The sequence below is a fragment of the Pinus tabuliformis genome, chromosome 9, assembly GCF_031772625.1.
Source record: "Pinus tabuliformis cultivar Carrire ecotype Pingquan chromosome 9, CPIR1, whole genome shotgun sequence".
Classification (NCBI taxonomy): Eukaryota; Viridiplantae; Streptophyta; class Pinopsida; order Pinales; family Pinaceae; genus Pinus; species Pinus tabuliformis.
The window spans coordinates 1539862865-1539880295 of NC_142307.1; the positions used below are offsets into that span (position 1 = coordinate 1539862865).

Genomic DNA, 17431 nt, shown 5'->3' on the forward strand with positions numbered 1-17431 from the left:
TCACAACATAATTTTTTATCATTTCTTAACCTTTCTGAATTAGTTTTCATTTTCTTTGCAATATTGCTTTTCATCCATGTTCAAGATGGCATATGCTGGTAATTTGTTTTTATTAGTCTCTGTACAAATAAAAAATGACAAATGTTAAGAAATGACTATGCATTAGATATTATTGGCTCTAAAAATAGTAAGAGTGCTGTTTTGTTTTTGGTATATGAAGCAGTCAAATTTCTCTTAACTTTTATTCAGAAGCATTTTTGAGCGTAATGCTCTTAGGTCAATTAACTGGAATGCAGGCGCTGTGAGTTTGTTTCTTACCTTTGGCTTACCCTTTTAATTAGAGATTGATGTCTTTTGCAATTGTATCACATGTATAAAATATTGAAACAATGAAGTTATTATGCTTGTTACTTCATGCTTGGAGATGAACAACGATTCACCCAGTAGTGTAGAACACATTTGAAGTTTTGTGGTAATGATTCTATTAATAATTCTTTATTATTGACAAAAAGATGCAATGCCTTTCAATTACGTACATTTTCTAGTAATAAAATGGTCAATAATAAGTTTCATTTGAAGTAGTAAGCAAAAGATTACAAGTAAAGATCCTATTATTATTTAGGAGAATGAGTACAAAGCATAGCTTTAATGTCATAGTCTACCTTCTTAAGTTCGAAACACAGATATAAGAAACTTGAATAATAAGGCTAGCATGAACCTAGATCTACTAGACAATCTAAAAAATTAAAGTCATCTAATGGTCAAGCACATAATATATGTGCAGTAGAAGGCTCCCTTGCTTAAAGAAAATATTATATGGTCAGTTAAAACCTCCTATTACCCCTCATAAAGCATGAGGAATTCAATCAAGATTGAAGAACGTACCCAAGCATGTTTTGTTTGAAGTATGATGACCTTTGAGCCATATTTTTGGTATTTGGAATATGTATGGAGTACCATTCAATTGGCATCTTGATCACACATGTCAAAGAGGTACAAGTAGTTTGATGGAGCACTTGACTTGAGGAGGGGCATGCTACTAGTACACACCTTTCCTAAACACTTCTGTTGTGATAGTATTTGTTGAATGCTAAGTGGGTGCTGAGGTGTTCTAGTGAGAATTGTCAACTTACACTCTTGTTCATCTCTCATTGTTGTCTCTAAAGCATGCTACCTTGGAGATGGTATGTTCATTTGATTATGCTAGAGCTCCTTCGTTAGAGGAGGTCTATTTCCCTCATTAGTGGATTCTTAATCATGTTTAATGGCTTGTCTAGTGGAGTCCTCCCTCATTTGCACATTTTCCCAGGTTGTTAGCCTTCCAATGGCTATATTGGTGTACATTTCATGACATTCTTTTTCTTGTTTGAGAAGCACTATAGTGTATGCGGGTATTCATAGCATTGGATGGTATATTTGAGGTGGTGGGGTCCTTGTTTGATGGAGTTTTCCTTGGATCATCACATATTGCCATATTTATGGAGGAAGCCTAACTACCTTAAACATTCTATTAAGTCGCTCTATTGTTTTCCCATGGTTTTTAAGAGGATTTGTTGGCTTTTTGCACATGGTTTCACATGGTGGTACATGGTTTTAATTACTTCATGCTTATATTTGAGGGCATGCCACCAGTCATGTTCATTCTACTTGGTTGCTCCACTTGTTGAGCATATTTTTGAGGCATAGCACCCTTGTGCACATGACACTAGAATGCCTACCTTATTTCATGAACTTGGGAGTTGGTTATGAGGTGGATACACATGGATTTTTGTTTTGGGCAAGTTACCCACTCGTGTGTAACCTCTAGAAGAAATTTTCCCCCTATTGTTTTAGCATGCCAGCCAGTAGCCCTATCATGTCCATTGATAGTCAACCTCATATGCCCCTCATCCACTCTCTGATTAATGCATTCTTTCATCTAACCTGTTCATCTGATGAAGGCATGCCATCTATTATGAGGCATATTAACCATTTTTGTATTCAAGTTCTTTCATTTCATGTTTAGGGAAATTCAAGCATGTATCATAGGTTGAACTGGATGATAGACTGCATTTGATTGTATATGTGTTCCCTTGCTTCAACTTGGTGGTTATAAATTGCCCCTAGTCAAATGTGACATTCCTTGAGGCCTTTGTTGCATTGTCCAGTAGAGGCACAAATAGGAGTCTTTAATGATGGTTGTTGAAGTTTCTAAGTTTACTTAGTTAGAAACCCTTCGTGCACTTTATCTGATTTATTCCTACCTACTTGTTATGTTACCTAACAAGCTATTTACAATGTAAATACTAAAAATAAACACTAGTGCATGCTCAACATAATACAGATCAGCAACTAAAGGAAACAGAAACAATCACACCATATGACACCATTATTTTTGGACCAATGTCCCCGAAAAAACCCAATGTGGGAAAACCGGTGCAACTATCTGAGGGTTTTCTTATTAAGCAATATCAGAGTACAATCTGGGTGTCGAAACTAGCCTACCCAACAGAGAATTTCCTTGGTAGTAATACCTCTCAGTTTCTGACAAATCTCCTGGCTGAATACCCGAATAATCCTTTCGGCAGCTACTTAGCACCAATCTGCCCCAGAAACCCCAGCGTCAGCCTCTCTCTGGATTGCGTCAACCCCTCTTTGACCAGCGCTGGCGCTGTGTCACCCCGGATGGGTCTGCGTCAGCCTTAGGAGGCCCTGCGTCAGCCCTCTAGCCCTCTGCGTCAGCAACACTGGCCTCTCTGAGGCTCTGTGCAACTCCCGGCTGCCTCTGCGTGGCCCTATGTGAGCCCTGGTTGGCTCTACGTCACTCTCTCCAGCTACTGCGCTGCTCTCCCGGCACTCTCTGCCTCTTTGTCTCTCTGTACTCAATGCCCCTCAGCGGCAACTCCCGATCACTAATTCTATCTCTCTTAGCAAACCCCGCTCTAGAGAATAGAATGACTGATCACTCTGGTGTCTTCTCCAAGTGACCCTTAAGCCTCCTCTTATACTTTTCCTGTTGACATATCAACGACCAAGATTAAGTCCCTAATCAATGGCTAAGATTAGATCTGGCTTGATCCATGTCTTTTGGACAATTCTAACACAGTTTCATATTAATCCACATTAATATTTTATTTTCCCTAAGTTTAGACTTAGGGACTCCATTAAAAATATTAATTATTTTAATATCTCCTGAAGTTGTGTGCCCCAACCTCTCCACCAAATTTCGTGGCTAGAGCACATCCGATGTGACCCCAAATCAACACTCCCTCTTAGCGAGGACTGTGCTCTAGCAATACTCCTCACTGAGTATTACTCTGATCATCCGGCATCAGTACCTGTGCTGATGCTAAGCCTTCCTGCCCAACATCCTCTACACTGCTGCATCCTGGACTGCTGCCCATGGTTTTGCCACTGCCACTGCTGCATTTGTACGACAACTCCTCTGCATCTGTGCTGCTACTGGTCCTTTCTCCCAGCACTGCATCTGTGCTGCCGCTGGTCCTTTCTCCCAGCACTGCATCCGCACTGCACCTCCTCTCATCATGCTGCATCGTGCTGCCCACTGCTCTGACCTCCCTGTTGGGCTAGAGACACCCACTGATGCTAAAGCTCCCTCTGTCGCTGACAAGTGCTCCCTCTTTGACCTCTGCGCTGCTGCAACAACTTCCTGCATCTCGCACCGTTGCACACCTCTCTGTGTCATCCTGCACTGGTGCAACACTCCTGTGCCTCTCACATTGCTGCAACCTGCTAGCCTCGCGATGTCTTGGGATTGTTGCACTGTAGCTCTCTTTGTCGCTCCATCCGCATCTGTCTCTACCCGACTCAGCCAGTCCTGCTACGCCTCATCGAGGCTCCTGTAGCAAGGTCTAATCCAAGAGGCTAGGTACCTCGAGGATCCTGCCCCTCATCGCATGTAGTCCTCCTGACTACAGCTCGATGTCTCCCCACTTCTGCTCAAGTGGTGCGTGTGCACTCATGGCACAGTCATCGTCTGTCAACACTTCCTTCTCTGCCCTTGTTGGCGCTGCCTTAGTCTCGGAAGACTCTCCCTTAATCTTCGTCCTTGGACACTGGGTCGCATAATGACCCAGCTCCCCATAGTGGAAGCACTTGATCTTGGAGAGATCCTTCTTCTTCCGCTTTTCCTGCTTTCCCTCAAATGCTAAGGCAACATCTTCCTCCTCCTGCTTGACTTTGATCCCCTTGCTGCTGCTATCCATCTTCGATTGCCATCTGATGTCTTCCTGGTGAAGAGCCGCCCACATCTCATCCCAAGGTGGAAGTGTCCCTCTGCGCAGTATACTTTGGACAAATACCTCCTAGTCTTCTGAGACTGCATTTAGGGTCGTCCTCACCATCAACTCCTGATCCGGCGTGGCTTCTATAGCAGTCAACTGATCTCGGATCTCATTTAGTCCTCCGAGGTTGGTGTTAATCGGTTCTCCCTTCTTCATCTGATACGACCTCAACTGATTCTCAAGTAACATTCTTCTCTGCACAGAAGTATGTTGGTACAATTTCTTGAGGGCCTCCCACATCTCATATGCCATTTCCTTCTCGGCAATGTGTGGTACTACATGGTCCTTGACCCCGTCAAGGATGATGCTCTTGGCCCTCGCCATTGCCTCCTCGTACTTGTCGTTATCATTGGGGTCGACTGGGATAGCTATAACCTTCAAGGCGAAGTTCTTGACACGATTTCTGTCAAGTACGAATAAGATTCTGGCCTTCCAGACTGCGAAGTTCGACGCTCCGTCCAGTCTATCCTGGTCTCTTACTCCGTGTAGTGCCATGATGCTCTTCTACTTCCCTCCTGGAAGTTCTCTATTCGACTCCTCTGAGTCTCTACTTCCCGTGTGGAATTTCTCTTCTAGACTCCCTCTGAGTCCCGATTTCCCTCTTGGAAATCCTTCTACTACTGTCAAGATGCCCCCTACTCTGATCGTCTTGTGCAACCGCACCACTGATCCGAGTTCCTCGGCTAGAATCCTTCGGTAGCAACTCCCTCCTCTTGGCCTTTCTTTGTCAAGTACTGTTCTCACTACAGTACCTCACCAGCTCCACTCTGCAATATTCCCACAACCTTCTAAACCCCAGCAACCTGAAGGTGAGAGCTCTTAGGCTTTGCGCAATCCCGGCACCAGCAACCCAACCTCCTCGGCCAACTGCGTCAGCCCTCCCAGCTCTTGCGTGGCTCTGCGTGAGGCTCCCTTTGCCTTCCTTAGCCTCTGTGCTGCCTCTTCCCTGCTCACCCTTGATGACACAAACACTGTGTCACCCTTCCCTTGTTGCTGCTTTGCTAGAAACAACTTCTGTCACCTCAGGACAACTGTTTTCTGCTGCTATTGCTCCACTCGGCTGATGTCCTTAGTCCTCCTGTGATCTGCAATCACCCTCTGATACCATGTTGAAGTTTCTAAGTCTACTTAGTTAGAAACCCTTTATGCACTTTATCTGATTTATTCCTACCTACTTGTTATGTTACTTAACAAGTTATTTACAATGTAAATACTGAAAATAAACACTAGTGCATGCTCAACATATTACAGATCAACAACTAAAAGAAACAAAAACAATCACACCATATGACACCATTATTTTTGGACCAATGTCCCCGAAAAAACCTAATGTGGGAAAACCGGTGCAGCTATCTGAGGGTTTTCTTATTAAGCAATATCAGAGTACAATCTGGGTGCCGAAACTGGCCTACCCAACAGAGAATTTCCTTGGCAGTAATAACTCTCAGTTTCTGACAAATCTCCTGGCTGAAACCCCGGATAATCCTTCCAGCAGCTATTCAGCACCAATCTCCGCCAGAAGCCCCAGCGTCAATCCCTCTCTAGACTGCGTTAGCCCCTCTCTGCCCAGTGCTGGCCCTGCGTCACCCCGGATGGGTCTGCGTCAGCCTTAGGAGGCCCTGCGTTAGCCCTTTGGCCCTTTGCGTCAGCAACGCTAGCCTCTTTGAGGCTCTGCGCAGCTCCCAGCTGGCTCTGCGTGAGCCCTGGCTGGCTCTGCGTCACTCTCCCCGGCTATTGTGCTGCTCTCCCGGCACTATCTTTGCCTCTTTGTCTCTCTGTACTCAATGCCCCTCGGCTGCAACTCCCGATCACTAATTCTATCTCTCTTAGCAAACCCCGCTCTAGAGAATAGAATGACTGATCACTCTGGTGTCTTTTCCAAGTGACCCTCAAGCCTCCTCTTATACTTTTCCTGTTGACATATCAACAACGGAGATTAAGTTCCTAATCAACGGCTAAGATTAGATCTGGCTTGATCCATGTCTTTTGGACCATTCTAACACAGTTTCATATTAATCCACATTAATATTTTATTTTCCCTAAGTTTAGACTTAGGGACTCCATTAAAAATATTAATTATTTTAATATCTCCTGAACTGTTTAGAATTTGCCCAAACCCTTTCTAGGTATTGGATATCTCATTTGCCCCAACCTCTCCACCAAATTTCGTGGCTAGAGCACATCTGATGCTACCCCAAATCAACAATGGTAACCTCCATGATTTCTATACTTAACACTTCCATCTTCCACCATATATCCACATCCCATCTTCAGGGTGATTGCTATTTGTTGCTAGTGTTGGTTCCCTGTTTTCATCATCATGTGAGTAGGGGCTTGGAAACTTTGTCCTAAGAGGTCAATGTATGTAGTAGAAAGAAAAGAAAAAGCATGAGCCAAATATTAGAATGCGAAAATGTGGCAGGGATAAAAGAAAGTGCATGGACAAATGCCTAGCTTGAGCTCTACCTTCCTCATTAGCCCTCACCTAGTTCCTCACTAAATCATGAACTATTTAAATGAAAGGAACTTTGGATATCCCAACCCCAATGAACAAAGAACTTTTTCATCTTTAAGGGGTTGATAATGAATGAAAGCTTGTAACCCAAGTTATATATGTAAAATAATGATGAGAAAGGTGCAAAAGAGGGGTGGTAAAAATAATCTGAGGAAAGGGGTAACTCAAGCCCCCATGTTTGGTCCCTCTTCACATTATAACACTCAAAGATGTTGTGAACTTCATAGCTCAATATAAGACAATGACACCCTCCATGAAGTATACCTTAGTTCATGACACTTTTACACGTATCTTCTTAAACCATTGGCCTATCAATTGTTCGTCCTCTTAAGGTTGACAACACCTAATAGGGCCTTGTGATATACCTCCCATACTTAAACAAGGTAACATGTTTACAAATCATAAGTTAGAACGACATTTGAGGATGATGCTTGTGTAAAGCACTTTGATGCCTTTTACATTAAATATGGCCTCCTCTGATAATCTTATGGTTCTTGCACCCATAGTGTTGGTCTCACTTGATTTTGTGAGTATGTGTTAGATGTTTACTCCTGCGTATAGTTGTTGTCTCATGAGTCATGAGGGATTATATGATGCTTCTTCGACATTTTAGAGAGCACAACCTACCCACTTGATGATTGCACAAGGAACCTTGATAGAAGACTTTGGACTCTTATTGAGGAACATTGACCATGGGATGCTTGAGCATAGTGGATGACACTGCCACCGACCTCCAAGACATTGGATGTTGCCCACTAGAGCTAGGACGTTTCCTTGAGCATTGATGTACTCTAGAGTTGATATGATGCTCCTAGGTTGGCATTGTACCTACTTGATGGGCGTTGCCCGTTTTTGAGGATGTTTGATGATGATGATGACATGAGACCCCTTTGGAGGGGATGGTACACTGTTATCCATGATAATGCCATGCCCTAGCATTATGGCATCCTCTTCATGATGCTGGGATTTGTTGGAATTTCTAAGTCTAAATATTAGAAGCCCTTCATGTACTTTTCTCATTTATTTCTACCTACTTGTTCTGATTAATTAATAAGTTATTTATCATGTAAATATTGAAAATAAATACAAGTACATGCTCAACACATTACAGATCATCAACTGAAGGAAACAAAACAAGAACACAAGTGACATTGTTGATTTTGGACCAATGTCCCTGGAAAAACCTAATGCGGGAAAACTAGTGCAACTATCTAAGGGTTTTAATTATTAAACAGTTTCTGAATACAATATGGGTGCCAAAACTGGCTCACCCAACAGAGAATAATCTCTGCAGTAGTACCTGTCAGTTGGAGACAGATGTTCCTGCTGAAACCCCGGATAAACACTCCGACAACTCTCAGCTCCAATCTGCCCCACGAAAAACCCAGCGTCAGCCTCTAGGGACTGCGTTAGCCCTTTTTGTCCCAATGTCTGCCCAGCGTCACCCTAGCTCGCCCTGTGTCAGTCTCTGGAGGCACTACGTCAGCCCTTAGAGCCTCTGCATCACCCATGCTGGCTCTTTGAGGCACTGCGCAGCTCCTGTCTGCCTCTGCGTGAGCCCTAGCTGGCTCTACGTGAACCTCTGGCTGGCTCTACGTCCCTCTCCCCCAGCTTCTGTACTGATCCTCCTGGTACTATCTCTGCCTCTCTGCTTCTATATTCACTGCCCCTTAGCTGCAACTCTGATCACTCTTTTGATTTACTCAGCAAGCCCTGCCCCCTAAAATCGAATTCTTGATCAACTCAGTGTGTTCTCCAAGTGACCCTCAAACCTCCTCTTATACTTTTCCTGTTGACAATTCAATGGCCAAGATTAAGTCTCTAATCAACAACTAAGATTAACTCTGGCTTGATCCCTGACTTTTGGACCCTTCTAACACAGTTTTATATTAATTCGCATTAATATTTTATTTTCCCTAAGTTTAGACTTAGGGACTCCATTAAAAATATTAATTATTTTAATATCTCCCAAACTGTTTAGAATCTGCCCAAATCATTTATGGGTATTGGAGATCTCATGTGCTTTAGCCTCTCCACTAATTTTCGTGGCTAAAGCACATCCTATGCTACCACAAATCAACACTCCCTCTGAGTGAGGACTGTGCTTTAGTAATACTCCTCACTGAGCATCACCCTGATCATCCGACATCGGTCCCTGTGCTGATGCTAGGCCTGCTGCCCAAAATCCACTGCACCGCTGCATCATGTATTGCTACCCATGGCTCTGACTGCCACTGCTGCGTCTGTACGTCAGCTCCTCTCATCACGCTGCATCGTGTTGCCCATAGCACTGCCAATGCTAACTGCTGCACTGCAACTCAGTTACTGAGAAGTAAGTAACTGATCTCCCAACTTTGACATCTCTGTCAGGCTAGAGACACCCTCAATGCTGACACTCCTTCTGTCGTTGACAAGTACCCTTTCTCTGACCTCTGCGCTGCTGCAACAACTCCATGCATCTTGCACTGTTGCCTCATGTTGTCCTGGGAATCCTGCACTGTAGCTCCCTATATCGCTCCATCCGCATCCATCTCTACTGACATTCGCCAATACTGCTACTCCTCTTCGAGCCTCCTGTAGCATGGTATAATCCAAGAGGCTGGGTACCTCGAGGATCTTGCCCCTCATCGTTTATAGTCAGTCTGACTATAGCTCGATGTCTCCCCACTTCCGCTCAAGTGGCGTGTGAGCACTCATGGCATAGTCATCATCTGTCTCCACTTCCTTCTCTGCCCTTGCTAGCGCAGCCCTGGTCCCGAAAGACTCTCCCTTGCTCTTCTTCCTTGGACATTGGGTCGCATAATGACCCAGTTCCCCACAGTGAAGCATTTGACCTTGGAGAGGTCCTTCTTCTTCCATTTCTCCTGCTTTCTCTAAGATGCTAGGGCAACATCCACCTCCTCCTCTTTGATTCTAACCCCCTTGCTGCTTCTTCCTGCATTGGTCAGCGTTTTGATCTCTTCTTGGCGAAGATCCACCCACATTTCCTCGCAATCTGGAAGGGCCGCCTGCGTGGCCCCTATGGAAGTCAGCTGATCTCGGATCTCCGTTAATCGATCGAGGAAGGTGTCAATCTGTTCTCCCTTCTGCATCTGGTATGACTGCAGCTAATTTTCTAGTAGCATCTTCCTCTGCACGGAAGTATGTTGATACAACTTTGTTAGGGCCTCCCACATCTCATTTGTTGTATTCTTCTCGGAAATATGTGGTACCACATGGTCCTTGACCCCGTCAAGGATGATGCTCTTGGCCCTCGCCATTGCATCCTAGTACCTATCGTTATCAGTCGGGTCAACAGGGACCACTATTGTCCTCAAGGCGAATTTCTTGAGATGGTTCCTGTCTAGAACAGATAAGATCCTGGCCTTCTAGACTACGAAGTTTGAGGTTCCGTCCAATCTGTCCTGGTCTCTTACCTCGTTCACTGCCATCTCGCTGCTCCTCTACTTCCCTCCTGGAAGTTCTTGGTGTGACTCCCTCTGAGTCTCGATTTCCACTCCGATCGTTAGTGCAGCTGCACCACTGATCCAGATTTCTTGGCTAGAAATCCACAGTAGCAACTCCCTCCTCCTTGGTCTTGCCCTATTAGGTACTGTTCTGACTACAGTGCCCCACGAGCTTCACTCTGCAACTTACCCATAGCACCCTAAGCTCCAACAAACTGAAGGTTTTAGCTTCTAGGCTCTGCGCAATCATGACACCAACAAAATCCGCACCTCCTGGACATGGGCGCCAATCCTTCTTGACTAAGAAAGATGACCGGGCACTGCGTAGGTCGAGTCTGCTCCCCTCTACCACTACGTCGATCCCCTTCCCGGCTCAAACTTGATGACGCAGGCACTACGTCACCCCTTCCTTGCTGCTTCTCTGCTAGGAACAACTTCTGTCACTCGAGACAACTGTTTTCTGCTGCTGTTGCTCTGCTCGGCTGATGTCCTTTGTTCTCCTGCGATCTGCAACCACGCTTCGATACCATGTTGGAATTTCTAAGTCTAACTATTAGAAACCATTCATGTACTTTTCTAATTTATTTCTGCCTACTTTTTTTGATTAATTAACAAGTTATTTACCATGTAAATATTGAAAATAAATACATGCTCAACACATTACAGATCATCAACTGAAGGAAACAAAACAAGCAAACAAGTGGCACCGTTGTTTTTAGACCAATATCCCCGGGAAAACCCAATGCGGGAAAACCAGTGCAACTATTTGAGGGTTTTAATTATTAAGCAGTTTCTGAATACAATCTAGGTGCCAAAACCGGCTCACCCAACAGAGAATAATCTCGGCAATAATACCTCTCAGTTGAAGACAGACGTTCCAACTCAAACCCTGGATAAACACTCCGACAACTCTCAGCTCCAATCTGCCCCACGAAAACCCCAGTGTCAGTCTTTAAGGACTGCGTCAGCCCTTTCTGGCCCAACGTCTGCCCAACATCACCCTAGCTTGCCCTGCGTCAGCGTCTGGAGGCACTGCATCAGCCCTTAGAGCCTCTGCATCACCCATACTGGCTCTCTTAGGCACTGCGCAGCTCCTGGCTGCCTCTGCGTGAGCCCTGGCTGTAAAAATTTTCTGTTTTCCCACCCCGGTTTTCAGTTTCACCTTATTTCTCCCATGTAGTTAAATGCCCATTCCCATAGCCATACATTTAACAGACTGAAAAAATAAATATTGCTGAAAACACAAATTCTGGAAATTTTTCAGAGTGCTGGAAATTGCAGAAATAAAAATCAACAATTAAAAACAGCGATTAAAACACATTTAAACTCAGTGATTTTTGGTCAACTTGACCCTGGAAAAACCCCCTACAACTCTTGGGGAAAACCAGTTTGAGAGCTCTTCTTTATTTCTGGAAAATGCCTTTTACAGAGAGAAAATTTTTCAGCAAAAAATCAGCAAAACAGAAATTTTTCCAGCAAGCAAACTTATCTGTTTTTCAGCTAACAGACAATATGGAAAATGGCTGTACGAGCTGTACGGACCGTACATATGTACGGACTGTACGGACGTACGGATGTACGAACCGTACGGACTGTACGGACGGTCGTACGGACTAGTACGGACAGACCTCGAAATTCGTGCAGAAAATCGCCTCCTCGATATTCGTGCTGAAAATCAATTTTTTCACTGTTTTGCTCACTAAATCTGCCTTTTTCTGCTTGTTCTTTGAGCTGTACGGATTTGCTGAAGTGCTGCCTTGGTATGTGTGCCAAACTGCTGCTTCTTTCTCCTCCTTGTCCAGAAATCTCCTTTGCTCTCTTGCTCTCCTTCTCCCAATCTGCTCATGAAAGAATGAATGATCTTTTTCCTCCTTTTCCTCCCTTAACCCAACCCTAAATGACTTTTGGGTGATCCCTAAATCTAATGGCTGAAATAGATTTAGATCAATGGCTGAGATTAAATGCTCATTTAAATCTCACTTTCTATTTTTTAATTCACCCCACTTTAATAAAGACCCACTTAGTCATTTATTTCCAAAGTCACTTTTCCTTTCTAATTTTTCATTGACTTTATAAAAGCCACTTTAAAATTAGACTTAGTAACTTTATCACTTAAAGTCACTTTCAAATTAGATTTAACTTTATAAAAAATTATAAAGTTACTTTAGGAGAAAAATTAAATTCTTTTGGACACTTTTCCCTAGGCCAAAGATCAAAGCCTTAGGGAACCACCTGTCCTCCAGTACTAAATTTCAACACTCCCTCTTACCGAGGAAGGTGTTCCTCACCACACCCATCTTGTCTCTGAAGTAGACATGCTTGCCCCGTGGTAAGGCTTTGGTAAGAATATCTGCAACCTGCTCATCAGTGGAAATATACTCAAGCTTCACAGCTCCCTTCTGAACATAGTCTCTGATGAAATGATATCTGATCCCGATATGCTTTGACCTGTCATGAAATACTGGATTCTCCGTGAGTTTAATGCAACTCTGATTATCACAGTAAATCACTGAAGGTCTCAACGGCTGACCAAATAAGCCAAACAACATCTTGCGAAGCCAGATGGCCTCACAACTAGCTAGACTGGCTGCCATATACTCTGCTTCCGCTGAACTCAGTGCTACTGACTGCTGCTTCCGGCTGAACCATGACACTACTGCTGAACCCAACCCAAAACAACACCCTGAAGTGCTCTTCCTATCAGAAGCACAACTTGCCCAATCAGAATCAGTGTATCCTGCCAATCTCACTCCATCTCCCTGCCTGTAGTCCAGACCATAATCCACTGTCCCCTGCAAGTACCGCAAAATGTGTTTTGCAGCCACCCAGTGAACCTTCCTAGGCTCACACATAAACTGACTCATCGTGTTGACTGCAAAACAGATATCTGGTCTAGTGTTGACCAAATACATCAAGGAACCAATCAGCTGCCTGTACAATGTGGGATCCACCAACTCGGAATCCGAAGCATGAAGCTTCTTCCAGTTGGTGATCATCGGTGTCGACATGGGTCTACAATCCTCCATGTGGAATCTGCTAAGGATGTCCACAATATACTTCCCCTGCCCCAGGAAGAAATGCCCCTCCTCCTGCCACACCTCCAAACCCAAAAAGTAATGCATCAAGCCGATGTCCTTCATCTCAAACTCCGCCGCAAGATCTCTCTTGCAGTGCTCTATGAGTCTCTCTGCACCTGTAATGATCAAGTCATCCACATACAGCACCAGAATGAGAGGCTCCTCACCAATCACAATAAAGTAAAGGTTCGGATCTGCCTCACTCTTTGTGAAACCCATCCCCTGCAAGTATGCATCTATCCTGGAGTACCAAGCTCTGGGAGCTTGCTTCAGGCCATAAAGGGCCTTCTTCAATCTGCACACATGGGACTCCTTCCCATGCACCTCAAAGCCCTGTGGCTGCTCAATGTACACCTCCTCCTGTATGAAGCCATTGAGAAATGCGGTCTTCACATCCATCTGGTGGATCTTCCAACCCATCTCTGTTGCTATCGATATAATGGAGCGGATCGAAGTATATCGAGCCACGGGAGCGAAGGTCTCCTCATAATCAACTCCCTCTACCTGGGAGAACCCTCTAGCCACAAACCTCGCTTTGAATTTCTCAATGCTGCCATCTGCAGCATGCTTTACCTTGTAAAGCCATCTGGAAGTAACCACGGATTTTCCCTCAGGCCTCGGCACCACCTCCCAAACATCATTCTTCATGATAGAAGAATACTCCTCCTGCATGGCCTCTCTCCAGACCTGCTGGCTAGCTGTCTCCTCATAGCTAGAAGGCTCAGAGTCAAGGATGCTGGTAACCATCGCCATATAACTACAAAACCTCTCAGGTGGTCTACTCTCTCTGACCGGCCTCTTCGGCTCAGCAACAGATGTGGCATCTCTCAAGGTGTCCTGAAGCCACTTGGGCTTCCTCTTCCCTGAGCATGCTTCTCCCATAGGAGAATGAAACTCCTCCTCCTCATCACCATCAGTAGCCTGAACTCCTGACTGTCTGTCTGCTGTCCTCCTGCCTGCACCTGAACCTGTAGAAGCTGAGGTACCGTGTGAACTGTCCATCAGTGGACTCCCTAGTGAACTGCTTTGTGAACTGCTCTGCATGCTGCCCTGAGCACCACCCCTCTGGCTCGGCGAGCCATTGCTCACTGATGGACCTGACATCCTCATAGATGTACCTCCGGATCCTCCTGATCCCTGCCCACTGGATCCCTGCGACTGACTCAACTGCTGCTGAGGGTCTGGCTGATCCAGATACTCTAACTCCCGTGACCTCCTAAAGGCCCTGTCCTCCTCGAACTTCACATCCCGTCTGACAACAACTCTCCTCTGTGCAGGAATGTAAATCCGAAAGGCCTTTGAGGTCTCACTGTAGCCCACAAAGATACCCTTCTCTGCGGTGGGCTCTAGTTTGGTTCTCTTCTCCTTGGGTATATAGGAGTATGTAATGCATCCAAAGATATGAAGATGACCAAGATCAGGCTTCTTCCCAGAGAAAGCCTCCTCCGGAGTCATGTGCCCCAAGGCACGATGCGGACTCCTGTTCTGCAAGTAAACAGCTGTGTTGCAGGCCTCTGCCCACAAGAACAATGGCAACCCCTGATCATGTAACATGGTTTTAGCAGCCCCTATGATGGATCTGTTCTTCCTCTCTGCAACCCCGTTCTGCTGGGGGTTGTAAGGAACAGTGAACTCCCTCCTAATGCCTGCCTCCGCACAATAGTCAACAAACTCTCCAAGGGTGTACTCTCCTCCATTGTCCGACCTCAGGGACTTGATCTTCCGACCTGTCTGTGTCTCCACAAGAGCTCTGAACTCCTGAAACCGCTTGAAGACCTCACTCTTGGTCTTCAAGAAATAAATCCAGGTCCTCCTGGAGTGATCATCAATGAATAAGACATAGTACTCATATCCACTCAAGGAAACATGAGACATCCGACCCCTCACATCGGAATGAATCAAATCAAGTATCCCCGTCGCTCTGCTGTCACTGCTGGGAAAAGGGGATTTGGCAAACTTGCCCATCGCACAACCTCTGCAAGTATCATGGTGATCAGTACTGAAATCTGGCACACCTGTAGTGATCTCCCGCAATGTCCTCAAGGCTCCATGAGACATGTGCCCCATCCTGCGGTGCCAAATCTCACACAGCTCAGAACTGCTAGCTCTGCTGTCGGTACTACTGCTCAATGCCAAAAGGGGCTGGAATGCAAACTTGTACACCTTTGCATGGCGTACACCTATCACTCTAGCTGAATCAGCTGGAGTGCCCTTGGGATACATCAACACCTGTCCTCCCCTGAACAGTACCTCATATCCTCTGTCCTCCAAAGCTGAGACGGATATGAGGTTCTTTCTCATCCCTGGCACATAAAGAACATCTGACACTTTCAAGGGAGGTCTGGACTCCCTCTGAAATGTCAGTGTACCCACCCCGACTGCTCTAACAACTCTGTCATCACCGAGTACTACCTCAATATCAGTGCCACTCTCTGAAAGCTCTGAGAAGTACTCCCGGACTCCTGTCATGTGGCGTGAAGCCCCACTGTCCACATACCAGATACCTGTAGATGCTCCACTAATCGAGGGAAAAGCATGCTCCCTCTGAACCTGTGTGGCTGGTGATCCTGCACTAGAGGACTCACATGTAGTGAATGCAAAATCCTGGTCAAAACGACCTGCAAAGTCCTCAATCTTTGCTGAAGCTGCCACGTCCTGGTTCTTCCCCTTCTTCTTCTTCTTCTCCGGACACACAACTGCATAGTGTCCCATCTTCTGACAATTCCAACACTTCACCTTGGAATAGTCCTTCTGTGAGTTACCCTGTTTACCTTTACCTTTGCCTTTGCCTCCACCACCGCTTGTGGAAGCCTGCTTCTTCCCTTTGCCTTTCTTGCCTCCTGCCACCAGTGCTACATCCTCATCCTGCTCAACTGGCTTGGCTGCCCCAAGCTGTCCTTTCCTGATCCCTGTCTGAATGCAATCATCCCAAAACCTCTCCCATGTGGGAAGGGTCTCACGTGCACAAACCCCATCAGCAAAGTTCAACCATGAACGGGGGAGGCCATTCACTGCAATACGCACCAACTCAGTGGATGGAATGGCCTCTCCAATCGCTGCCAACTCATCTCTCACATTGGTAATCTTTGTGAGATATCCAGCTGCACTATCATTCCCCATCTTAATGTTCTTCAGCTTCTCCTTCAGGACCATCTTCCGGTTCTCATTGGTACTCTGGTAGAGATTGGACAATGCTGTCCACATCTCATGGGCATTGCTCTTTCCTCTCACATGAGGAATGCAATGGTCTTTGATTCCGTCTAGAATCAACCTCTTACCCTTGTTGTTCTTTTTATTATAAGCTGTCAACTGAGTTGCATCAGTAGGCACAACAACAGGGTGCTGTGCTGTATGCACCATGATATCCCAGACTTCTGCCTCCTCAAAGATACTCTGCATTCTCTCCTTCCAAACGCTGTAATTTGTATGCCCATCCAACCTATCCTCCACCCTCAATCCCAATGACATCTTGCTGTCCTAAAACTGAAAAATAGCACTGCTGTGGTAAAGATAAAACTGCTGTTTATGAAAAATCAGCTTGCTGGAATTTTCTGAGTGAAAAAATCAGCAGCTGTATTTTTTCCTTTTGCTGTCCCAAACTGCCCTTCAGCACTCAAGCTCTGATACCATGTAAAAATTTTCTGTTTTCCCACCCCGGTTTTCAGTGTCACCTTATTTCTCCCATGTAGTTAAATGCCCATTCCCATAGCCATACATTTAACAGACTGAAAAAATAAATATTGTTGAAAACACAAATTCTGGAAATTTTTCAGAGTGCTGGAAATTGCAGAAATAAAAATCAGCAATTAAAAACAGCCATTAAAACACATTTAAACTCAGTGATTTTTGGTCAACTTGACCCTGGAAAAACCCCCTACAACTCTTGGGGAAAACCAGTTTGAGAGCTCTTCTTTATTTCTGGAAAATGCCTTTTATAGAGAGAAAATTTTTCAGCAAAAAATCAGCAAAACAGAAATTTTTCCAGCAAGCAAACTTATCTGTTTTTCAGCTAACAGACAATCTGGAAAATGGCTGTACGAGCTGTACGGACTGTACGGACTGTACGGACGGCCGTACGGACTTGTACGGACAGACCTCGAAATTCGTGCA

At 45.2% G+C, this 17431-nt stretch overlaps 1 protein-coding gene across 1 annotated transcript in view; it reads left to right on the forward strand.

Moving 5' to 3' along the window:
- LOC149154492 (uncharacterized) overlaps window positions 1-17431 on the forward strand; it is a 342939-nt gene that overhangs the window by 208756 nt on the left and 116752 nt on the right. Inside the window, exon 7 of the mRNA XM_089438702.1 lies at window positions 250-301. Within this exon, the coding sequence (XP_089294828.1) occupies window positions 250-301 (52 nt within the window). The remainder of the gene's footprint in view (window positions 1-249; window positions 302-17431) is intronic.